The following is a 26117-nucleotide window of genomic DNA, read 5'->3' as shown; positions in this document are numbered from 1 at the left end:
TAAGTTTCCAGTCATTAAAAATGTAGATCATGTTTAAAGGAATATTTGATGGACAATTGGTTTATCTAAAACAGCTCTGTAAATTCTGTGAGCGTATTACTGCTTAAATGAAATATATCTTCCCTTGCAATTAATCTCTCGTAATCATCAGGATAATTGCCTTTTGATTGTCACTGACTTTAATTCACTCATGTAACAGTAAATACTTATTGAGTGCCCACTGTACCCAAAGCTCTGTTAGGTGCCAGGGGTACAGCTGTGGACGGTCTTGGCCCTCAAGGAGCTCATTGTCAAAATCTAAAAAGCAAAAAGAAGTATGGACCTAAAAGTCTTAAATAACTTTCCCTTTGTGTAGATCCTGGTATGGTTCTCACAATGAGTTGTTGGTGGATAGACAGATGTCATTAGACACAAAAGATACAAAGATTTCAATGCCGGCAGACGCAGAAACTGCAGAGCCTAGCACACAAAGCAGGAGATAATACGGTGTACTCCTCAGGGAGGTCCTGCTTCCCAGGCCCCAAGGGTCCCCTCGGGGTCGTCCAGTGGGATGACACCCGTCGGGGGGGCTTTGAGCAACCAGGAGCAGCCACTCTGCCGCTCTGATGGAGGGCGTCCACCGCTGTCCAGTCTCCCTCTGAGTGCTTGTGCTTTAGCCCTGGCCGTGTGCCTGCCTGCGGGCCGGGTGACTTGGGGGGCCCCTAGGAGCAGCCCTCAGCACACAAGCCGTCAGGCCTGTCTCAGCTCCATGCCAGCAGTGCTGGCACTTAGCTCCCAGGATTGTTTTGACAGTTAATGAGGTAAACTGGTTAGAATAGTGCTTAGCCCAAAGTAAGCACTTAATGAATGTATTAATACCATTAATTCATTATAACATTATTACTTAAATACATCAACACCATTATTTGTCTCAGTGAAATAGAACATGAGACAAACATGCTTACATACACTTAAAGTTTTTCTTTAAGAGATTTTTAACACTGAACCTCTGCTGCTGCTGCTTTTTTTTTTTAAGAAAAATAAGAGAATATTATCCTCTTCTTAGCCCTCCTCCTTCAACCGAAAAAAACAAAACAAAGAAAAACAACCCACAAAAGGTGAAACAGTGATTTTGCCGGTGTTTGAAAACGTCCACATAACATAATGAATATATTTATTATAGCATTAGTCACATTTCACTAATAGAGGACTAAAATTCTTCCAGTAATAGCCAGCTAAGTTTCCGCCACTTCCTGCTTTGTGTATTTCCTCAGTTGCTTACCTGGTCTCTTTCTTTAGTCCTGGTGGACAAGTCAAGGTGGTGAGGTTTGCCAGAAACCACAGACCTTTCTCCCCGTCCATCACGAGTCCTGGTCCTTGGTTGCAGGTGCTGTTTGGCACGGCTGACGGGCAGGTGATCGTCATGGACTGCCATGGCAGGATGCTGGCCCACGTCCTCCTGCACGAGTCAGACGGCATCCTCAGCATGTCTTGGAACTACCCCGCCTTCCTAGTGGAGGACAGCAGCGAGAGTGACACCGACTCCGATGACTACTCCCCGCCCCAAGGTAGCTCGCGGGCTCCGTGGGGACAAGAGTGTGGAAGGAGAATGAACCCATCCACAGGGGAAGGGACAGGCCCGCCGTGCGCACGGCTCCCTAACCTACTGGGCAGGGTTCTCAACGGAAGTGCAAGGCAGAACTGGCCTAATCTCTGTTCTTGGTTGGACCGTCTTCTCTCTGCCATCCCTTTCTGCAGAATCACTGGTCAGGTTGATGAACCTCCATTGGCTTAGGTTTTCCGAGATATAAAACAAGACTTATGGCCGTTTCCATGTCCCTGGGGTGTCATGGGACTTAGCTGCTTAGTGAGAGTAGAGAGAGCTGAAGATGAAAAATGCTGTGCTATTCCTATACCCTTATCTGTGGTGTTTCAAATCCTTAACATTATTAAAGCCCGTAGCTTTAGTTGTGTGGGGAAAGGATTAGCTCTGCCCATAGTGAAGGCCAGTGCACTGGGCTGGTATCCATGCCCCTGTCTTTTTTATTTCAGGCAGAAGGTCTGTGCTTTCTCAGTTCAGGTGAACCTGCCTCCCTCACCCCCCGGCCCCAAGCCTCACAGTGATGTTAGATTAGAGTAGATGACGTCGGAGTTTTTTAACATTCGGACCAGTAATGAAAGATTGTTTCAGACCCTTGGTGGGGATAATTTCAGGTTCCAGCTTCCTTCACCCCTTGCAGTGTGTCTTAGCCCCCAAAGCAGAAGCCTTTGGTGTCGACGCTGGCCATCCCCAATGTCAGCCCTCAGCACTGGCCCACTCAGGGCTCTGGCTCTTCCCCAGTGTCCCATCCCCTGCTCCAACCTCTTTTTTTAAAAGGAGAATATGTTGCGAATAGTGGAAGGAAAAGACTCCCCGTGGTCACCTGCTGCGGGACTTCCGGGCAGCTGTGCTCACACGGCTGGCTGAGTGCCCTTAATGGGCTAAAGGCACACGCTGGACGGTTTCTACCCTTCCCTGTGACTGTGGGCATGTTCAGCCTGTGAAGGGCTGGTCCAGGGAGAGTATTTTTAACTTTTTCCCCCATCAGCATCTGCCCTCACTGGTACTTAGAGTCTTCTCCCTCTTGTCCCAGACGTGATAAAGTGTCATGCTTCCCAGAGACGTACACATATACATAGTCATTCATTCAGTTAGGGAGAAGGCAGTGTTCAGACCAGTAATGAAAGAGTGTTTCAGACCCTGTGAAAAAAATGTAGATTGGCGGTAGTGTTTCAGGATTGGTGGGTCTCGGGAGGGAGGGCGTTCTTCGCTCCTGGGAATCCATCACCTGATGGGGCCCCAGCCTTGAGCAAAGTGCTGGTCCTTCCTCCACCTCGTGGTGATGAAGCCAGTGCTTTCAGCATTGGACTCAGCATCCTTTTAAAACAGAACTTTGCTGGATTGAATGCGTATTTGCTTATCCACATTTATTAGAGGAAGAAACAAGATCCAGAGACCAAGTTGATAAAGCAAGTCCAGAGTAAGTCTAAGAGCAGAACGCAGTTCCTGGCTACTGCTCTAACCTGTCACCCTCTTCAGAAGCAGAGGGCCGGTTTGGAGGATGACTGGGATTTGCCTTTCAGATAGGGCAGGGTGTTTCTTGGTGACCTCGGGGATTTGAGCATGGAGGTAGGTACCTGCAGCATCTTAAAAGTGAAGCAAAGGAGAGTCATAACTGGGGATCCTCCACAGGCGGGGCTGAGCATGGTGAGCGAGCAGACGTCAGGCTGGCCCGCCCCGGGTGGGAGAGTACAGAGCATCGTCCCTCCCGGCTCCTTCCTTAACGCACAGTCTCCTCGCACGCACAAAGCAGGGTTCCTTTCTGCTGGCTGTGCGCTGGGTGTGAGCCACATCCGACCTTGGCCTTCTCTCCAGATGTGGGGTCTCTTCTGGTAAAAGCAGAGAACTGGTGGTGGCTGCTCACTTCCTATAATGTTCAGTGAAAGCGTGTTCAGTGTTGAAAGGCAGCTTTTCTCTGTACATTGGACCAGGATTAAGAAAATGTTTTCGTCCCTCTTCCCACCATCCTTATACGTTATGTGACATTAAAATAATTTACGTTTGCACGTCATCAGAAACATGTAAACCCGTGACCACAGAGGTTAATAAACTCTGCACACATTCTCTCAGCACGGCATACAGAGCCCAGGGAGCCCTGCTCGGTGCCCTCGGGGCTGCGGTCTCCAGCGCCTCTCATTGCAGGGGGCTCCGGGAAGCGCCCCCGGTGCTTCATGTAGTTCCTGAGTGCTGTGCAGCGTTGCCTCACTTGGTAATATCCCAGCCCAGAGTCTGATCTGCACTGTTGGGCAGTTTCGAGGCCCTCCGCAGGATTGCAGCACGCGGGCCTGGATTCCGGTCACGTGCCTGTTGCCTCGTTTTCACTCGGCACTTCTGTCCCCGCAGATGGCCCAGCGGCGTATCCCATCCCAGTGCAGAACATCAAGCCGCTGCTCACCGTCAGCTTCACCTCAGGAGACATCAGCTTGATGAACAACTATGACGACTTGTCTCCTACTGCCATCCAGTCGGGGCTGAAAGGTACGGATCAGCCCGAGCGGCCAGCCTTCCGAGCTGGGCGTCACAGCCAGGCCTGTTGATCCCCGGCCTCTGCAGTGGCCTCTTCCGGGCTTAATGGAGTCTGTTCGCCCCTCTGCTTAGCTGACAAGTCGACTCCTATCTAGTCTCACCTTGAGGAGGGATTCCTGACAGTCCCCTTCGTCTTCACCTGCCCTTCTCCCCCCACGGCAGGAGTGATCCTCTCGGGTGTGGGCCGCTTGCCTCCAGCCAGCGCTGCGGGCGTTGGGCGGCAGCACCTGCCGTGCCTGCGGCAGCAGGTGACACACAAGACAGCCGAGGCCTCGGTGTGAAGGTCAGCAGTCAGGGGCTGATGCCTTCCTGAGGGACGTTAATGAAATGCTGTCTCAAGGGAAGAGACAGCATTTTATTAACGTCCGTAAGCATTCGCAGTGTTCTGAATTTTGCAATTCAGGAATACCGTCGAGGTCGTGCCTCTGATGAGTTCTTTGGAAAAACAGTTCTGTCTCTTCAGGGTTGAATGGTGCAGTGTAGGAATTCCAGGGCTGCTTCTGGTCCTCGAGGTTAAGGGACCTGCTGTAATCTGAATGGGAGCCGTTGCGGGGCCCGGCGGTGGGGAGGCAAACCGGAACCTTCAGTTCAGCTTGCTGCTGTCCCTTGAAACTGGCCATCAGACCAGAGAGTCCTGGCCATGTTGCTTCTTGTCTGAATTGTTCAGGAATGCCAGGGATATGGAGAATCAAGTCCACATACTTAACTGTTGATTGGCGGGAATGCATCATACCTGCCTGCACACCCCACAAGCACTTAATTCTGTTTCAGAACTATTGGATATTCTTGGAAACAAGTTAAACTCCCTCTTTTAAGTGTCCCATTTGCTGTTTCAAAACTATAATTGTAAGGAATTATTTAGCCTATAAATTCCAGAGGGACACATAGAAGTCCTTCTTTATTATCACAAATGGACCCGTTAGGAGCTGAGTAAGTTTTTTTTTTTACGATGATGATGAACTTAAATTCCTTGGACTTTTCTGTAAATTCTTTTCTGAATTTTCTGTCTTTCATGGAGCTAAAACAAAAAGATAGTCATCATAAATTCTCATATATTTAGTGATCCAAGCTCTACTTTTGTTCTTCTAAAATTCTGTTTTTAAACCTCTTAACCAAGTTTATTAATTTCATCAGTACCTGCCTCTAGTTCTGCCGTCCTGAACTTCGTTCTCTACCTAGTGTCTGATCGGGACTGAAAATATCATAATTACCACTCAGTTCCTTTGTATTCTTTGTAGGGTGAGTTTTTCAAATTTTTCACCATCTTGGAAACTACCTATGGAAACTTTATTTTTTATTCCTTGGATGTATTCTTTTGTTCTCTATCAAACTAAATTATATTGGAGCAACCCTTCTAACACATTCCCACAATGGGCATGAGAGGATTGGGAACATGAAGGTGAGGTGACTTGGGAAGGCGACCCAAAGTACCCCTCCCAAATGTGAAAGTACTTGACTTGAGTTTTATCCTAAAAATACAGGCAAATTTAGCATTCTTGTGATGACCTAACTAGAAATCTCAGTCTAATCTCAAAATGTTTTCAGTCATTTATGCCTTCATGACACGAGATGCTTTTGCACTGTCTTCCCAATTTCAGAAAGTTAGGTGATGTTTCAGTAAATTGGTGTCATCCAGTAGGTGCTGCATGTAGGCAGTTTCTCTTTTCTGTCTTGGTTTCAGAATATTTCAGTCTTACGAGTGGTATGGACAGCAATCGTTTTTTGAAAATTTATTTATCTTTGTCCACCACTTTATGGGATCTGTTAGTAAATACTGGGAAGAGGTTGCCAGGTGCTGTCAAAGATGGCTCGCCGCAGCTTCTTCCGTCTACAGTAACCTGTCCCATCACGGACAGGTCGGTCATTTGACTTGCAAGGTGCAGACGGTCCCTGACTTACTGTGGTTCAACCTGGGGTTTTTCAACTTTATGACGGTGCAAAAGCACTATGCGTTTGGTAGAAACCGTATTTTGAATTTTGAATTTGGATCTTTTCCCAGGCTAGTGATATGCAGTCCCCTCCTCTCTCGTGATGCTGGGCAATGGCAGTGAGCGCAGCTCCCGGGCAGCCCCGCGATCACGAGGGTCAAAAACCGATACACTTAAAACCACTCTGTACCCGGACACTTTGTTTTTCACTTTCGGTACAGTGTTCAGTTAATTACGTGAGATATTCAACACTTTATTATACAATAGGCTTTGTGTTAGATGATTTTGCCCAACTGTAGGCTAATGTAGGTGTTCTGAGCATGTTTAAGGTGGGTGAGGCTAAGCTATGATGTTCGGAAGGTTAGGTGTATTAAATGCATTTTCAACTTACAGTGGGTTTATCCAGACATAACCCTGTTGTAAGCCAAGGAAGATCTGTAGACCAGAAGGGTCTAGTATTTCTTTTTTACTGTCTCAAAGAAACATCATCAGAGAACTTTTCCATGAAGAAAGGTGACTCCTGGTATTCCCCAGCTTGTCACCAACACTGTAATCTGTGTCATGTGTGCAAGAACTTACAGTGCTGGACCCCTCGTGGTCTCCACGGCCAGCCCTCTTTGCCACCCCTGTCAACTCCATTTTCATTCCGGATTCGTGGGGTTGGGGGGATTTTGCCTTGCTGATGTTTGCTGAGGAAGTTCTGCCTTGAAGAAAAATCTGCTGATTATCCCAACTTCGGGGAATTCTGTTTATCATACAGTGAACTGTAAATTGGTTCACCTCATTTGGGGTTTTTACCCTTTATTGTGACTTTCCTCTTTCTTGAGGATGTAGCGGGGAGGGGGGGAAAAGGCTATTTCCCCTCTACCCATCTTAGGCTCTCAGACCAGGCCCTTTAAGTTAGACTGACAAAAAACTGATTGACCAGAGAAAAACACACAGAAGTTTAACAACACATGCACTGTGTTTACCTGTGGAAGCACAGAGATGAGTAGCTCAAAGGGTTTAGATAGCATGTTAACAAAAGAACAATACATTTTTTGGAGAAGTGACAAGACAAGGAGAAGACTTGAAGTTTCTAGGACAGCAAATTGTGGGAAGGTAAATATATGGGGGAGCTAACGGAAGATATGGGCTAGTTAGTAAAGTTTGTTATGCAGATTCCCCTGGTGTTGATGATGGTCTAGAGTTGTCACCAGTGGTTCATTTCTGTCCTTCCTGGTGGGGGATGGGTAGACACCTTCACAGATTTATGTCCTGCTTTTAGGCAAGTAGGGGGAAGGGAGAGAGCTTTTCTTCTATCTGCTTCTTCTCCATTGCCTTCAGCTCTACATAATTCTCATGCCAATGTGGCATATTTTGGGGTGCACACTCTGTTATCTTTCAAGGAAAAATAGTTCAGTCATGAATTCAGACTCTGACCAAGCCAGTGCATCTTTGCAGGAAAGCAAGGGTCCCACCCTTGTGCTGACCATTTTCCTCTTTCTGATTTCAGAGGTGGTGGCCCAGTGGTGCACGCAGGGAGACCTCCTGGCAGTCGCTGGTATGGAACGCCCGACCCAGCTTGGTGACCTTCCCAATGGCCCTCTTCTGAAGAGTGCCATGGTCAAGTTCTACAATGTTCGTGGGGAGCACATCTTTACACTGGACACGCTTGTGCAAGTAAGGATGTGTGTCTGATGTGTTAGTTTGCACCCAACCTCCGTTAAATGCTCGTGAGTTGGTTCTACTCATTGTAATTATCTTTGACAGATTTTAATCTTTTGTTGACCTAAATTAAATTATGGGGTATAAACCAGAAGAAGTAAGGGAAAAAGAAGTTTTTGCCTTTTAACCAAAATACACCCATTTCCATTCCCAAACGAGTGCACAGTGAGTAAGCAGAGTGAGCTGGTGTTGATCGTCATCCTGAGGTAAAAATCAGAAACTTGCAGAGAAGTAAATGCTGAATTTACATTTATTTTCTCTGATTTTGTTTGTTATGCCAGTAATGTACTTTTACAGTTAAACTAAATTATTGTTAAACAGTAAGTAAAAAAGCTTAAAGATGTTTAAGAAAGTGTTCACATGTGGGCCCCTTTCTATTTGTTTTTTTTAATAAATTTATTTAATTATTTATTTATTTTTGGCTGTGTTGGGTCTTCGTTTCTGTGCGAGGGCTTTCTCTAGTTGTGGCAAGCAGGTACCACTCTTCATCGCGGTGCGCGGGCCTCTCACTATCGCGGCCTCTCTTGTTGCGGAGCACAGGCTCCAGACGCGCAGGCTCAATAGTTGTGGCTCACGGGCCCAGTTGCTCCGCGGCATGTGGGATCTTCCCAGACCAGGGCTCGAACCCGTGTCCCCTGCATTAGCAGGCAGATTCTCAACCACTGCGCCACCAGGGAAGCCCTCTATTTGTTTTTATTTCCCAGAAATCTTTAGACCGCCTCATTTCTGGTCTGGATCAGTTATAGTGGAGGCAGAATTCCACTACAGTGGAGTGTAGTCTGAGAGTGAGCTGACGGTTGATGGGGGTGATAATAAACTAGGGACTTATGTCCTAACCTTACCCAGCTCATCAGAGAGACAGGTATACCAGATTTGGGGAAACTTGTAATTAGGGGCAGGCATTAATTATTTAAATGTATCTTTTTTTAATTGTAGTAAAATACACATAACATAAGATTTACTGTCTTAACCATTTTTAAGTGTATTACATTATTTTGTAACCAATCTCCAGAATTTTTTCATCTTGCAAAACCAAAACTATCTGTACCTTCTTGTTTGTATGAATGTGACTGTTCTACGTACCTCACATAAGTGGACCCATACAGTGTTTGTCTTTTTGTGTCTGGCTTACTTCACTTAGCATAATGTCCTCGAGGTTCATCCACATTGTAGCCTGTGTCAGAATTTCATTCCTTTTTAAGGCTGAATAATATGCCATTGTATGTGTACACTACATCTTGTTTATCCATTCATCCATCAATGGATGTTTGGTTTCCTTCCAGCTTTTGGCTGTTATGAATAATGCTGCTGCGAACAGGGATATACAAATATCTCTTTGAGTTGCTGCTTTCAGTTCTTTTGGATAAATGCCCAGAAGTCGAATTGCTAGGTTATATGGTAATTCTGTGTCTGACTTTTTGAAGAGCTGCCATACTGTTTCATGGTGGCTGCACCATCTTACGTTCACCCCAGCAGTACACAAAGATTCCAGCTTCTCCACATCCTCGCCAGCACTTGTTATTTTCTGGTTTTTTGATGATAGCCATCCAAATGGGCATGAGGTGTTATCTCATTGTGGTTTTGATTTGTATATCCCTGAAGATTAGTTATGTTGAGCATCTTTTCCTGTACTTGTTGGCCATTTGTATATCTTCCTTGGAAAAATGTCAATTCAAGACCCTTGCCCATTTCCTAATTGGATTGCTAGGTTTTTTTTGTTGTTGAGTTGTTATAGGATTTAAATGTATCTTTTGACAGTGTAATATCTTCTGTGGGCAGATAAGCGTATTTGTTTGTTCGTTTGTTCAAGCATCCAGCAAACATATTTTGAGGGGCTCCTACTCAGCTGGCCCTGAGCCCAAAGCTCTGAGTGCTAGTGCGTAGAACGTGATGCAGGAGCCCTTCAAGGTAACAAGCTGAAATCAAGCCCCGGCCAGAGCAGGACAGCGTGGTTTTAAAGTGAGAGTCAACGTTGCCCAGGCCGCCTCTGCAACCCTGAGAGGCAGAAGTGGTACAGGCTGCCTGAAATTAGGAATTGGAGAGATTCATATAGCAGAGAGACCAAAACTGGAAGGAATTCAGGGAACTGCGAAGGATGGTAGAGAAATGGGCAGCCAGGGAACCTTGGTGGGTAGCATCTGTTCTATGACCTGAGACTGGCAAGTAATATAAAGTCGTAATAAGGCATGTTCAGGGAGAAGTGATAAACACAGGATGGGAAGCTGCGCTTGGAAATTCAGATTCCTATTTTAGAAGTGAAGTAGTTCTAGGTGATGAGGCGAACCCAGGAAGAGCTAAAGTGGAGCAGAGTTGAGGCCATTAGCATGTGGCCAAGGTGTGTGGCAAAATAAATGTAGATATTGGAGTCCCTATGGATTTGGGATTGAAGGAGAGATTACCTTGTTTGCACAGTAATTGTTACCCTACTGCCAGTGCATTGCTTATTACCTCTGGCAGGTATTTACTTGCCTTATTTTCTTAAAGTCAAAGACCACGATTTGTTCATTTTTCTGATCTTCACTGTGCTCAGAATGTAGTAGAAGCTCGACGGCCTTAACCATTGCAAAAGTTCTCATCAACTATCCCATGAAATTAACATAGGTCCTGAATTTAAACCATTTGAGGCTCAGGGATTAGAGAGGGGCTTGGCTCACTTTCCTTTGGAGAAAGATATTCACACAGTGTCTCAGCATTTTAATAAATTGTTGACTCTTTTTTCATTTGAGGGTCTGTTTCAACCATTGGAAAAATCACCTCAATAATATAAAGTTAAATAATGATGCTATTAAAAACCAAGTACAATACTGATTATATGTAGCACCAACTTAACTGTTGTCTGTAATGATTCTAGAATCACATGTCTGTACTATGCTATTCAAGTTGTCCAAAGGCTGGAACGTTTTTATAGCAGGAAGGAAGTTAGGCAATTTATTGGGCTGTTTATAAAAAGAACTAAATGCGGTTTAGATTGGATAATTTATTTCCAAGTTAATGAGATTGTAGGTTATTGCGTACAAAGCCGTTGCCCAGCACAAACTTGCGGCAGCCTCACTTTAAAACTGATTCTCCTGAGTTACTCATAACAGCAATGCCTGTGGCTGAAGCTCCTAGAAGGAAATACACTGTCATTTATTTTCTTTTCCTTCCTGTCGTAATTTAAAAGTCTAGAGTCCATCACACTAGGTGCTATCTGTAGTCATCTACATGTAATTGCATAATCTGATTGCACATCTGCATACCACAGATTTTGAGGGTTAGCACCACTGACTGAAGTTCACAGGCTTCAGTAATTCAGGTCTGTGTGTTTTTTATTTGGTTGGATGGTTGGGTTTTTTGGGTGGGTTGGTTGGTTTGTGTGTGTGTTTTAGCTTTATGAACTTTTTTTGCATTAAAGGCAAGTTGGTGGAGTTGCCTTATATTCTGTAAGGTTCAGGTGTTGATGTAAGATATTTGGGTAGGAAGATGGTAGGTGTGGGAACCGAAAAATCAAGTGAGAGAGCGCATTTACGGTCATAGACTTCCATGCTCTTGAAGGAGAATTCTTTAGCAAAACTATATTTGCCTTTTTTTGTTGAGAATTAATTGTACCTGTTCTCTCAAAGCTGCCACAGGTGTGCTTTTCCCATTGTTTGCTGTAGGTAGCTGAGAAAGTCCCTTCTGGGCTGTCTGCTTATAAAATACAAGAACGGCATGTTCTTTCAAAACGGAGATTTGGGCAACTGAATCCTGAGCTAGCTTTTATTACTGCAGCTTAGTTGGTGGCCAGGTCATCGTAACTTAATATTCAAAATTGTCCATGGCTCCAGCCAACACAGTTTTACGGTGAACAGTCACCACCTTGGTCTATTTAAAAGTGAACTCTTCTGGAAGGCTTTCCTCCTGTGTACTTGCCTGTACAAACAAACACCCCCTCCTACCAGGGGCTGTGAGACATTTGAAGTGCATTTCCTCTAAGACAGAGATCCCGACCTTCTTCCTAGGGGAGCTCAGAAAGGAGGGAAAGTGATTGGGAGACAGGATACCCCTCTGACATTCCCGGGGTCTGACTCCTCATCCCGGGGCTCCATCAGCCAGCAGCTGCGTACCTGGATGGCCTCTTTTTCTCTCTCTTGGGCCAGTGTAGCTGGTTTGACCCTTTTGTTGTCTCTTGACTCTAATCCTGCTTGAATAGCTTATCTTTAACGTGGAAAGGACACCCTGCTTTTTATTCCCTTTTAACTTTCTAGAGGACTCCACGCAGCGCAGTGCTGCACGCAGAAATGGTGGTGTGGTGAGGAAGCTTTCAAGTCCACTCACAAGCGTCACCAACTCGCTCATCTCAGGCCTCTGCTGAAACTTCCTGCCTGGAAGCTTTCTCTGCTCCCCTGTCTGAAATGACCCCCTTGCTCTGCCTCTAGCCCCTTATCCTACTGTTGTTACCTCGTAGCATTTTTCACTAGCTGACACCGTCAGGTAGTCGGTCCCTGTTACAGAGCCTGAGGCACTTCTCTCTCCCCCTCCCTCCTCAGAGGTCAGCTCCGTGAAGGCAGGGAGTTTCTTTTATTCCGTGTCAATCCCCAAACGCCCAGCATGTGTCTGGCCCACTACACACACTTGACAGGGATTTACTGACTGACCGATTGACAGCTGAGGAGGCGAGTACAGGGCTGGACGGACGCATGGCCTGGATCGTGTAGCAGCAGGAGATGAGGTCGGGAGGCATTTAGCGTCTCTTCGGTGCCGTAAGGGGTTGAACCAGGCCGTTGACCTTCCATGATGCTGCGGCAGCGGAAGTAGGGTGAGCAGACTAACCCGCTTTCCTTGTAAGTAGCCGGCGTCTGGCACAGAGAGAGGGACAGCCTGACTGTCCATTGGCTGCTCCTCTCCTACCTCTCCGGCCCAGGGACACCTGGCATCGGGCCAGCAAACTCACCAAAGCACCAGGTTCCCGCCACACGGATGCTCCCCGAAATGCAGCTCGTTGTCTTGCCCTTTTGCCTTAGATTTACGTGCCGAATACCTACACAAATTAAGTTCTAGCCATCGGTTCTAAAAATAGTCATTTTGTGCAATTTGAGAAAGCGATGAAGTCCACACATTTACAGCTGAGTTTCTCCCTAGCAGATGGCAGCTGTTCAAAAACAAAAACATTCATCTGCGGGAGTCGCGTCTGTGTGCACCCTCGCGTGTTCCCAGGTTCGCTGGAAGAGAATGTTGGACACGGTTCTCTTCCGCTGCAGCTAATCCTGGTGGGTGGGACGTGCCTGGGAAAGATGCGCTTGGACTCGCTCTGCCGGGGGCAGTGAGCAGGGGATTCCTGTTCTACCTGCAGCGGCGGGTCCCAAGGGCCGGGGCCGCTGAATCAGGACGCCCCAACCCTGTGTCTGCGGGCACGTGCGTTTACCACCGCCTTGATTCCTGTCCTTTCTGAGAAAACAGCACGTTTGTACTGAGGGTTTTGCAGACTGGAGTGCCAGTAAACAGCACAGGAAGATGAGCACCAGCAGGAAATGAGACTTGTAAAAAGTAAGATGACATGTAAAAAACTATAAAAGTGTAAACAAGGTATAAAAGGGTTTTGTTGTGTGTGTTAATTTTCTTATTTATTTATTTCCAGCTTTATTAAGATATATTTGACATGGACACTTTGTAAGTTTGAGGTCTACAACGTCTGGATTTGCTATACGTATATGATTACTGCCGTGAGGTTAGCTCTCAGCTCCCTCATGTCACATAATTACCATTTCTTTTCTGTGGTGAGAACGTATAAGATCTTCTCTCTTAGTAACTTCTAAGTATTTGTACAGTATTGTTAACTGTAATCACCATGCTGTGCATTGGATCCCAGGTAGTAGGACTTCCTATGGGCTTACAGGACTTATAGGGATCCTGAGAGGTCATGGCCCTACTTACTGGCCTCAGACTCAATGGTAACTATGACAGTCAATTTCCCCATGTCAGTGATGCCTCAAAATCTTCAGACAAGAGTATCAGCTTTCACTAGTTGTAAATTTTTCCTTACTTTTCTAATACAGCTTTAAGATTTATTATGGCAAAGGCACCAGTATTTATTTTGCTACTTTATTATCTTACATGGGGCATATGCTGTAAAAATAAATTAAATGAGTGTGATTTCCCCCTTTGCTGAAATAAATAAATCGTCACTGACTTGGGCAAGTAAGTGAATGCTATACTGTATACTATACTGTACTATAAATTCCTAGTGGTCGTGGTCTTGTCCTGCTCTTAGAAAAGGGGGTTTCCTGATCACCTTGCTCCAGATAACAGGTCCTTTGAGACCCTGCAGGCATCACTTCTCCAGGCCAGATAATTCCAGGTCTTTTTTCCCGGTTCTAGTTTTCAGTCCTTTCACTCCTCCTTGCTGAGAATTCTCAGTTTCCCTCATTTCGCCACACCGGGTGTGGAGGGCACAACCCCTCCTCCGCCTCCTGCTGCTTCACGCTCCCCCGGCAGCCCTGCGTGGCTGGGTTCCCTCCGAGTGCGGGCCCACGTGACCTGGGAGCTCTTTTCTGCCATAATGGGTTATTCGGGTCATCGCCCACTTGCGGTTTATGCAGCTCTTTTCTCCTCTTGTCTGTTTGCCTTTTCTACACATCCGTTGTTGCATCTGTTTCTGAGTAAAATAGCCTTGACCAGGCGGATTAAGGGGAGAACTGTGGGGAGAATTTGGGCTCGTGACTGTATTTGTGATTGACAGAGAGGCAGCACGTTGTAGTAAGATTAGCATAAGCAGTGGGGTGGGGGGATGGGTGAGAACGTGCTCTCCTGTTGATCAGCTGTGAGTTACGTAGCTCTCTTAGTCTCAGTTTCCACATATGTCAACTGGGAATAATGATGCCTGTGTGGCAGAGTTGAGAGGATTAAATGAGATAACATGGGTGCTTATTAAGATACCTTAATGTGCTACTGGAATGTAGTAAGTTTTTAAGACCTGATTGTTAATTTTTGTTAAGATAGGTAGTGATTATACCTGTAATTATAACAGATAGGATTTTTATCAGTTTATAGACTTGAAAGTCTATAAAGTGGTTTAAATTCCTTTTTACAAAGCTGTGAGATAACATACTTATCATAATGATAATCTTATAGAAGACCTTCCCAGAACATGTAATCAGCTGTAACACAGAGGTAATTACTATGAAAAGCAAACCAGGAGGAGGGAGGGGAAGAGAGGATGAATATATGTGTTCTTGCATTGTGACCACTGGGACATCAGGAAGATGGATTCAAAACTCATGGAAAATTGGAAGAAAGAAGTGTCTGGTATTTTTGCAACCAGTTCCAGCCAAGTCAGATTGTGCTAATTGGAAATGGTTCTTCATTATTTGAGCTGTAGGTTGCAAATATTATCTTCGGAGACTTGGGGGTTGGCAGGGCGGTTTACAGCTTTAAGATCAAGCATGATTATGCTACTAATAGAGCTTTGTCCTAAACTGCACTTATGGGGGTTGGTCATACCGAAGAAACTCTTTTCGTATATTTTTTATGTGTCGTCTGCCGTGTCTTCGGCAGTGATTACATATTGCTCTAACCTAACAGTTTCCTCTGTGGGGGTCTACCCTCTGTGAGGAGTCCTTTTATAAGGAGGCCCTTCTTGGAAGTACTCTGAAGCCCCCAGACTGAGCTCCAGGCCCTATGATCCTCCTCCAGGGGACTGCGGCTGTGGTCCTACCCATCGGCTGCCCGGCCTCGCCATGATGGAAATGAAAGATGAGTTATCTTCAGCCTTGCATTTTTGTTTTGAATTCGAAGCCAGAATTAGCTGACCCTGGAGGCTATTTTAAGCAAGTGTCTTCATGTGTTTCTTTTATCTTGATGCTTGTCACTGAAGTGTTGTGAAAGTTCTCTTCCTGTTTCATATAAAAGATCTGGTATCCCCACTTCTGATCTTTGAAACCCCTCAAGACCTCATTAAATTGGAATTCCATCTGTCTGGATCAGAATGAACAAATTCTCTCGCTGCTTCTGCATCACAACCCTCCACCTCTTTCTTTCTTCCTTGACTGATCTTTCCTACATGGCACCCCTGAGCTTTGGATTTTTTTTTCCAGTGCAGCCAGTTTCTAACTTGCATACTTGGATTCCAGCCTGCCTCTTCAAAGTAAATAATGGCCACAAACCCCTAGAGCAGCTGCCACAGGAACTGTGTTCCTCTCCCTCCCCTTTCCTGCCCCATCGGCTCAAGGATGGCTGAGAATAACAGTGATTGAATATCTGTGGGTTATCACCTGTGATGAGTCTCAGAAGCACTCTGATATCTTTCATCTCCTTTAATCCTCACAGCCCCCTTTTTACTCATGAGAAAGTACGAGACTTATATTATTCCCTGGGCCATGAGCTTGTGACTCAAATCCGGTGTTGTTGATCTGACTCTGAAATGTTCCATATCGGGACAAAAGGGAAGGGCCATCTGGTCTACCTCCTCCCTACCTCTCCAAGCCTTGGAAACTACCCCTGTTACTTGAGGATCCAGGTAGCCAGAGCCTCAGTAAGGAATACGGGTTACTGTACCCCAGGCTGATTGCATCTCCTGGCAGAGATATGATTATATGGAGCTAAGTTAGGTTTTATGTCACCAAATTAAATGAGATAATACATGTAAAAGAATTTGGTAACACTATTCCGGTGCTTTGTGCTCTGGCCTGGGGATCTAACTACTTTTCAATGAAAATACTGACTTTTTTTTTTCTTAATTAATTAATTTTATTTTTGGCTGCGTTGGATCTTCGTTGCTGCGCGCGGACTTTCTCTAGTTGCGGCGAGCGGGGGCTGCTCTTTGTTGCGGTGCACGGGCTTCTCATTGCGGTGGCTTCTCTTGTTGCAGAGCACGGGCTCTGGATGCGCGGGCTTCAGTAGTTGTGGCTCGCGGGTTCCAGAGCGCAGGCTCAGTAGTTGTGGCACACGGGCTTAGTTGCTCCACGGCATGTGGGATCTTCCCTGATCAGGGCTCGAAGTCATGTGCCCTGCATTGGCAGGTGGATTCGTAACCACTGTGCCACCAGGGAAGCCTGAAAATACCGACTTTTTATAATGTAGGATTTAATATCCTCGATTGTGCTTTTTAAAACCAACATTCTAAAAATCTGTTAGATCATTTTATTTTGCTTGACACAGAGAGCGTGATCTTTCTTTGCTTTTCACAAGAGCAAAAGGTTACACGTAGTCTCCCTTCCCTTCCCTGCAGCGCCCCATCATCTCCATCTGCTGGGGACACCGGGACTCTCGGCTGCTGATGGCGTCAGGACCGGCCCTGTACGTGGTACGTGTGGAGCACCGGGTGTCCAGCCTGCAGCTGCTGTGCCAGCAGGCCATTGCCAGCGCCCTGCGAGAGGACAAGGACGTCAGCAAGCTGACCCTGCCCCCCCGCCTTTGCTCTTACCTCTCCACTGCCTTCATCCCCACCATCAAGGTAAAGCCTTACCCCTCCTCCTTCCTCACCCTGCTGGCTGCCTGGCTGCCTGCCTGCCCCGCAAGGACCGCCGGGAGGAGGGCAGAGTCAGGGAGACGGGCGAGAGACCCAGAGCAGGTCCACAGAAGCCGTGCGGCGCCCCAGAGTTCTGCCGTGGTCCTCCCTGTGTGCTGTCTGTCCCTAGCGTTAGTGTCCCTGGGGGACTCGCCTTGTGTGATGGATGTGAGCTTTCTTGTAAAGGCAGTATTCCGAGCCTGACTGCTGTGGCCTCCCGATGGTCAGTCCGTCCGTTCAGTCCTGACTTGCGGGCAGAAGCTGCCATTGTTCCCATGTGAAAAAGCGGGAAACGTGTTCCTAGAAGTCAGGTAACTCGCTCCATCGATAGTTACGAGAATGGTCGGGATTGAGCCCAGTTCAGTCCTAGGGCCTGCTTTCCTCACCGCTGTGCTGAGGAAGCTGACCCCTGCCAGCACTCACTGTCAGCTGTCCTTTATATGGGTTGTAACCCGGAAACTAGTCTGTTCGCAGTGGGGGTGTGTGGAACATAGCTGCCAGTTGCTGTTCAAGGGTGGGTTTCCCCCTTAGCCTCTGGCCCTCTGCACCTTAGGTTCTTTTCTGTATTCTCTTTTTTTGTTTTCTGTCTTTGCTTCTAAGTATCAGATTGGCTTGCTGGTTACTTTTTTTGTAAAACAGAGTTTTAGAACCTGTTATGATTTTTTTTTTCAAGTTGGTTTACAATCTTGGTTTTGCAATAGTGATTCTCAACCCTGGCTGCACATTGAAATCACCTGGGGAGTTTTTAGAAAATGCACATGCCCAGGCTTATCCCCTGGAGATTCCAGTTTCATTGTCTGAGGTGGGATCCTGGCTTAGGTATTTTTTAAAAGCCCCCAGGAGATTCTTTTTTTTTTTTTGGTCATACCATGCGGCTTGTGGGATCGCAGTTCCCTGACCAGGGATTGAACCCGGGCCCCAGCAGTGAAAGCGCCGAGTCCTAACCGCTGGCACTCTGACACACACCCAGCGCTGCGAGTCCCTGTTTCACGGCACGTAGTTAACCCTTCCTGAGCTGCAGCCGGTGCAGAGAATCAGTGGTGCCCACACTCTCTTCCTTCTGTGTGCTGCCTCCAGCCCCCAATTCCAGACCCCAGCAACATGCGAGACTTCGTCAGCTACCCGTCGACCGGCAGCGAGCGTCTGCACTGCACCATGAAGCGCACAGAGGACGACCCCGAGGTGGGCGGCCCCTGCTACACGCTCTACCTGGAGCACCTGGGCGGGCTCGTGCCCATCCTCAAGGGGCGGCGCATCAGCAAGTTGCGGCCCGAGTTCGTCATCATGGACCCACGGACAGATGGCAGATCAGGTGGGGCCCCCTCCCCCAGAGGCGCTGAAGCCCTGTCGGGCGTGGTTGTGGAATAGCCTTCCTGGCGAGCTGTGCGGAGGGGGAGCCTGTGGATGAAATGTGAGCCTGTCTTGGCTGGCGAGGAGCATCCCTGAAGCTGCTCCATTTCCAAAATCCCGTTAAAGTTAATGGCTCTCTTAATGTACTTTCTGATGGGTTTTTAACAGCATTTTGTACGGCTTCCGTGTGGCCGGGGCTGTAGGGGCAGCGCGGGCTCCAGTCGGGGGAAGCTGGCATAGGCCTTCTGGGAATGGCGGCTTCCTCTGTCGGTTACTTATCAGGTGTTCACTGAGGACCTTCGTGTGCTGTGGGGCCGTCGGAAGGTAGTAGTGAGGTGCTGTCTCCGCCCCCCCCGAGGGGACAATAGAACTGAAGTTTCCAGACCTCCAGCCTGCTCCCCGCCTCCCACTAGCACCTTGCTTCTGCTCCTCTCTAATCCACCGTTCACTGCTTTTTAGCCGGCTGCCAAGGAAAATTGCTTGCTCACCCATAGAGGTTTTGGCGTGATGAACCACCCCTGCCTTCCAGAAACCCTCCTAGACTGGTCTTCATGACTCGGTGGTGTGCCCAGCTGCTCTGCGTACTTCTCTCTGGGAGCCTCGAGGGAAGGAACCGTGTTGTGTTCTTTTTGTTGGTACCGTGTGTGCTAGCCCGGGGACCCCCACCTGGTGACTGGCATGGCCTGCGTGTCCCCGTCAGCAGGACCTTCCGGCCCGAAGGTGCTGCCGCCTCCCTGTGGAGTCTTGCCCGTCGCCGTGTCCCTCAGGGCCCGCGGTGGTTGTCACGCCAGGGCTCCGTCTGGCCCCCACATCCCGGGGGCCTGCGGGGAGGGAACTGAGTCATCGTGGTACCCCCAGGGCCTGGCACGCACCTGACCTTGAAACGACACGAGCTGAATTGGGTTTGTTTCCATTAGTTCATCTTTATTCTCTCCACTTCCCGTCTCCCACTCACGCTCCCGCCCATTAGACTGGGCTCTGCCCCTCATTATGTCCCCAAAGCCACAGGTCATGGGACGACCAGAGTCATCCTTGTGTCACAGTGCAGTGGGCTTTCTCAGCCTCCTTGCCCCTCTAGTGTTTTATGTAGTCAATCCACCTCTGTCTGCTTTTCTTTATTCACTCAGCATCTGTGGCAACATTCTGCTACCAGTGTTACTGTATAAAATTGAAAGCAGTACAGCTGTACTTACCTTAGTCAGATTTTTGTCTTCAGGAGCAGGGAGAGCAAGTAGAAGGAGTGGAGGCTGGTGCGGAGGCAGGTGGAGGCAGGAGGGCAAAGTGAGAAAAACGGGCGAGCAGTGGACGTTAACTTGGAAGGAAAATGCATTTCAGGGGACGGGAAAGAAGAGAGCTGTTGACAATGAGCGTGGCCGACGAGGGGACGTGTGAAGAAGGGCTGAGCGGCACACGCGTCCCTGCTTCTCACGGGCGCTCTTGCCCCCCAGGTTCCTCCCGGGCACGTGACTTCATAGAGCCTGTGCTCAGGTGACATCTTGAGGGGAACTTGGGTGAAGAGCTTGCTTCTGTCCCCCGGTGCATGAATTCCCTGCTGAAGAACAGGACAGAAGCCGGGGGGTGGGGGGAGGGTGGGTCTGCCTTGGGCCCTGGGTCCGCAGCCTCCAAGACCGTGCTTGCTCGGAGACCGGCCCGGCCGTCCCAGCGCCTGCTTCTCCTTGAAGCTCACATTGATCAGCTTGAACCACACCGGACTGGCTCCGTCACTGACAGTACTGGGGGGAAGGAGATGTTTTATTTTTGTAGTTAAAAGAAGTTAAAAGTTGTAAAGCAAAGTGATTCAATAAGGTGTGTTTGGTGCCTACTTTGTACACGGTCCTTGAATCTCCTGCAGCTGTGAAGCAACGCCAGGGTGTCTCTGCTTTCAAGGAGTTTATAATCCCTTTTGGACAGCAAGACAACACTCGAAAAGTTCATTTAAAAAGTCAAGATTTAAATACCTTGAGACAAAAATAGAAGATGTGTCACAGGCAGAATATGACTAATTGCCAGCTGAATGGTGAATGTGAACGGGTGCAGAGAAGGAAAAGCTCCCTGACAAGGAGAAGCCAGGAATTTCTCATCATGAGAAGCGCATTAACTCTTTCAAACCTCCACATCATTGTTTCTCACATGTGGTCCATGGGCCGCCTCCCTGTAAGTCACCTGGAATACTTACTTAAATAGAGATTCCTGGGCTTGCCCCTTAGATTAACTCAGCGGGTCTGGAGGGAATCCTAGAAATCTGCAAATTAATGGGTGTGCAGGTGATTGTTATGTTCTAAAGTTTGTGATCCACTGTTGTAGATGTTCTCCAAGCAACTTAACAGATCTGTTCCTCAAAATTACCACTGTATGTTCTTACAATAGATAACATGAATCCCAATAATTTTTTTAGCAAAAATCCACCAGTTCTCAAAAGGAATCCTTAGAGCTTGCGATGGACTGAATTGTGTGCCCCCCAAATTCACATGTTCAAGCCCTAACCCAGTGTTACTGTATTTTGGAGACAGGGCTTTTAGGAGGTGATTAACGCTGTCATAACGGTGGGCTCCTAATCCGATAGGATTGATAGCTTTCTAAGAAAATGAGGAGGGAGAGCTCTCTCTCTCTCTCCCTCCCTCGCTCTCGCTCTCGCGCGCGCTCTCCCCCCCGCCCCCCGGCATGTGCACACACCAAGGAGAGGCCATGGGAGCACATAGTGAGAAGGTGTGGGTCTGCAAGCCAAGGACACGGCCGTGCTGGCCCCCTGACCTTGGGACTTCTCAGCCAACATTACCACACAAGCCAATTCCCCTCCTCTCACTCCCTCTTCCTGTGTGTGTGTGTGGAGAACCCTGACTAATACAGACTGTAGTACTGAGAAGTGGGGTGCTGCTGAAACAGATACCCGAAGATGTGGAAGCAGCTTTGGTGCTGGGTCCTGGGTAGAGGCTGGAGGAGTTCCGAGGGCACCTTGGAAATGTGGAAGTGAGGGCGATTTCTGGTGAGGTCTCGGGCAGAGTGTGGAGCATGCTATTGGAAACTAGAGGAAAGTGACCCTTGTTATGAAGCGGCAGGGAACGTGGCTGAAGTGTGTCCTGGTGTTTTGTGGAGGATAAAACTTGCAAGCCAGTGAAACTGGATATTTACCCCAGGAGATTTCTAAGTGGTTTGGAAGGAGTGGCTTGGTTCATCTGGACTGCTTAGAGTAAAATGAGAAAGGGGAGGACGAATTGAAGAAGGAATTGTTAAGTACAAAGGAACCAGAACTTGAAGATTTGGAAAATTCTCAGCCTTTCCACACAGGATGAGATGAAGGCAGGCTGTTGGACGTCTTGGATTTGCCAGGATGGGATGAGAGAGCTGTTTGTAGGAACGTATTCTGTTCTTCAAGAGGGAAAATGACCCCAGCGGCGATTCAGAGGTCAGCAGGGCCACTGCCTCGGTTTCAATAGGCGAGACGGCCTCAGCCCAGAGCCTTGAACCCCAGCCCAGCATACCACGGAGGTGACACAGAGTATTGAACCAAAGGGGATTATTCTTGAGCCTTAAGATCTAATGGAATTCCCCTTACTAGGTTTTGGACTTGCTTAGGACCCATCACCCTTTCTTCCTTTCCTTTTTCTCCTCCCTTTTGGAATAGGAATCCCTCTCCTGTGCCTGTCCCACAACTGTATTTTGGATGCACATAATTTGTCTGCTTTCACTGGTTCACAGCCGGAAAGGAATTTTGCCTCAGTGTGAATTGTACCTTGAGTGTCACCCACATCTGATTTAGATGATATTTACATGAGACCTTGGGCTTTAGATGAGAGTGTTGATGCTGGTATGAGGTCATAAGACCTTGGGGGCTGTTGGGATGGGATGAGTGTATTTTGCAAGGGAGCTTGCCATGAATTTGAGCGGGGCAGCAGGGGTGGGATGCTGTGGGCTTTGTTTGGAGTTCGGGCTCTTAGGGGTGGTTAAGGTTGAACGAGGCTGTTGTAAGTGTGGGGTGCTGATCCAGTAGGACTGGTGGCCTTGTAAGACGAAGGGAAAGAAGAGAGATCTCTCTCTCTCTCTCTCCCCACATGCGCGCACTGCGGAAAGGCCTAGTGAGGACACAGTGCAGAGGGGACCATTGGCAAGAAAGGAAGAGAGCTCTCACCAGAACCTGACCATGCTGGCACCTTGATCTTGGACTTCCAGCCTCCCAAACTGAGAAAATAAATTTCTGTTGTTTAAGCCCATGTCCGGTATTTTTGCCACAAGCCTCTTGCCATAGACACCTTTGCTGTGAAAAATAAAATAACTGATTGACACTTTGGTTTGACAGTTTGGTTTCGGCTGGTTGAAATGCACTAGCATTTCTCCCAGTTAGCGACGTTACTGATGGCTTTATTGGGCTGACAGATGACAATGATTTGCCCCGAGAGTTGGTTTCTTATTTTGAAACACACTACGTTGGAGGAGAAGGAAGCCGAGGGCCTCAAAGGTGCAGAGCTGAACCCATGTTTCTTGTAGAACTTTGGAACATCTATCAGTGGACGTGGGACTGTATGCCAAGCACACAAACAACAGTGTAGGGGCTTTCCCAGCGCAACACAAAGCTCAGCCACAAAAATGCAGCCTAGTATTTGGAAACCCGTATCTCTCTTTTTTTTTTTTTGGCTGCACCGTGCAGCATGCGGGATCTTAGTTCCCCTACCAAGGATCGAACCTGTGCCCCCTGCAGTGGAAGGGCGGATTCTTAACCACTGGACCGCCAGGGAAGTCCCAACGTATCTCTGTTAATGAAGGAAGAAATTTGGCAAGAAAAAAAAAGTGCAGTGTCAAATGAGGAGACAAATAAACAAGCAAAAAAAATAACGTATGAACAAAAGACTTGGAAGACAAGTGCTTAGGTACAACCCACAAAATAAAGTCAGTTATTTGCACAGTGTTGCCATGAATCAATACACATCTTAAATGCATTCACATATTTTGTATTTCACAATAAAGTCTTTATAATTTTGTTACTCACTTCTCATGTTTATTATGTCCTTTCTAATGTTCCCCTTTCATTTTTCATTATTTTTTATGGCGAAATTACACACTAGGGAGACAGCTAATAAAGTAGTTACGAATGTTTGTGCCCCCATCCCAAAAAAGGATTCAGGTGTTGAAATTCTGACGCCCAGTGAGATGGTATTAGGAGATGGGGCCTTTGGGAGGTGATTAGGTCATGAGGGCAGAGCCTTTATAATCATGAGATTAGTGCCTTATAAAAGAGCCTGCAGGAGGATCCCTGGCCCCTTCTGCCACGTGAGGACACGGTGAGAGGTCAGCAGTCTACAGTCCCGAAGAGGGCATGACCAGAACCCGGCCATGTTGGCACCCTGACCTTGGACTTCCAGCCTCTAAAACTGCAAGACAGTAATTTCTGTTGTTTATAAGGCACGCGGCATGTGGTATTTTGTTAGAGCAGCCCAAACAGACTAAGACTTCAGTGAAGGAAACGAGCAAACGGTATGGTATATAACAGTGGTTAACAAGTGTAGGTCAGTGTTGCGTTGTGTTACTGAACTTCCTCAGGTCTGTGGACTGGCTCTGTGCTCGTGAACACGCAAAAGCGTTCTGTGAGCTCACATGCCTGTTTGAATCATGGCCAAGCTTCCTTCGATCCAGGAATAATTTGCGATTAATTATAAATGAAGTAATAGAAAGCACTGCTCGGGGCGTGGTGGAACTCAGATGCACAGCACTCGGGCTTGCTGGGTGCCAGAGCTGTGCCGCCTGATTCAGGCAGCAGTTTAAGGGGGTGCGGTAGTGGCGGGCTGGGCGTCAGCAGCCTCCCTGCCGAGTTGTCCTGCTTTGCCTCCTGTGGCCTCAGAGAGGCCCCTGTCCACAGGTGTCACCTCCACACGCTCAGAAACTTAGCGCCGCGCTTGCATTAACAGACTCATGCTTTCCAGTATAAACAGCCCTTCTGAACGATCTGCTCTCTAACGTTCTGTAAATCAGTTCATGTGCCTTTTTCTCTTACCTGGCAAGGCTCTTGGAGCCTGGAGGGATGAGGCTTTGTCAGCAAAGTGATTCTGAAGAACGGGGTACTTCCAGTGAGGGCAGAGCTGGGTTTTGGGGGGTGAGGGGCGTGAGGGGGTGAGGAAGGCAGCAAAGAAGGGATTTGGGGAGGATGTTAGACGTGAACTTGATCTACTCTGCGGTTTGGTGACAGCCTGCTCTGTGCACATCATCTTCTGCCTGATGGCCAACTGGCCCCCATACAGGCACCACAGCTACCGCCGAATGTTCTATCGCATGGGTCTCCTTCCAGCCATTGCTCGAAGCAAGCCAGCAGCTCCGGCAGGTGGAAGAGCCAAGGCCCACCGGCACCCTTGTGGCACTTCCAAGACCACCTGGCATCCAGACGTAAACTTCTGGGAGTCCCTGAAACAGGCCTGACATGGGTCTTAGTCCAGAGCAGGCCTGGAACCAACAGGGGTCTTCCCAGGTCCCAGGTCAGCAGCAGGCCCTCAGGGGAGTCACTGAGTCAGCAAGCCCCTTGCTTGGCCTGGGTTCCGGGGCCGCCGCAAGCCTGTGTGGCCCCAGATGGATGCCTGGTGTGTCATGAGGCGCAACAGCACAGCCGTTTTGGCTCCAGCCTTCCACACAGTAAACAGGGCCAGACTGTTTTGTACATTCCAGAGGCATTAAAATTCATGCCCATTTTGATAGCAGTAGAAGTAGGTGCCTACTTTTGCTTAGGAAATGTAAGAGCATAAAAAGGTAGATGGAAAACAATGTCCTGCTCCTTTCTGTTTCAACCTCTAGACTTAAACTGATGGCCTGTTAGAGTCAGTCTGTCCTCTGGTTTCTAGTAATGACCATTGTTAGGGTCTAATTGACATCACTCCCCTAAATTTTGCTGGTTGGTGTCTTACCAGATGAAATCTATGGAAACAGCTTGATTTCCACGATGATTGACAGCTGCAACTGCTCAGACTCCAGTGACATTGAACTGAGTGATGACTGGGCTGCCAAGAAGTCTCCCAAAATCTCCCGAGCTAGCAAATCACCTAAACTCCCAAGGTAATTTCGGTCTTTAGGGGTGCGCTCCCTTTTTTGTCTCTCCGAAGGTGTGTCTGTTGTGTCTGCAGCAGAATCCCACTGAAACCAGCAGCTGAAGAGCACAGCCAGAGGGCGGCGTCGCCTTTCGCCTGGAAGATCTGCCCGCAGTAATCACAGCTTCCTTCATCCTTGCCTTTGGGATAGAAAAAGACATCCAGTAGGAAGTCTGCTAAACCCGCAGAACTACCAGGGGTGGTTAGCACTGATGGTGGGTGGCATGGGGTGGCCATAGCCAGGGAGCTTGTTTCACCTTCGAGTTTGAGAAAAGTAAGAAAAATGTTTTTACAGTGTATGTAATGTGTTAAAGAAAATGCAAAATTACATGCCTGTAATTCTGTAATAGGGAAAAAATAGTGAACTAAAAAAAAATTAGATCCTGAAGTTTGCCCTAAGGAGTGGCAGAAAGCTGAGAGGAGGTGGAAGGGCCTACGGTGTTGTAGATAAGAAACCCCACGTGCCCCATCCTGGCTCCCTGACCTGGACACCACTTTCCTTA

The 26117-nt window shown here is 47.8% G+C and overlaps 1 protein-coding gene across 1 annotated transcript in view; it reads left to right on the top strand.

Moving 5' to 3' along the window:
- Positions 1 to 26117, top strand: part of TULP4 (TUB like protein 4) — a 169085-nt gene that overhangs the window by 126650 nt on the left and 16318 nt on the right. Inside the window, exons 4-9 of the mRNA XM_061207381.1 lie at positions 1367 to 1547; positions 3923 to 4057; positions 7529 to 7695; positions 16925 to 17149; positions 18281 to 18515; positions 25438 to 25582. Coding sequence (XP_061063364.1) covers positions 1367 to 1547; positions 3923 to 4057; positions 7529 to 7695; positions 16925 to 17149; positions 18281 to 18515; positions 25438 to 25582 — 1088 coding nt within the window. The remainder of the gene's footprint in view (positions 1 to 1366; positions 1548 to 3922; positions 4058 to 7528; positions 7696 to 16924; positions 17150 to 18280; positions 18516 to 25437; positions 25583 to 26117) is intronic.

This window comes from Eubalaena glacialis, chromosome 12 (assembly GCF_028564815.1).
Source record: "Eubalaena glacialis isolate mEubGla1 chromosome 12, mEubGla1.1.hap2.+ XY, whole genome shotgun sequence".
Taxonomy (NCBI): domain Eukaryota; kingdom Metazoa; phylum Chordata; class Mammalia; order Artiodactyla; family Balaenidae; genus Eubalaena; species Eubalaena glacialis.
Note: the sequence above shows the minus strand (reverse complement) of the source record. Positions and strands in the feature narration are given on the sequence as shown.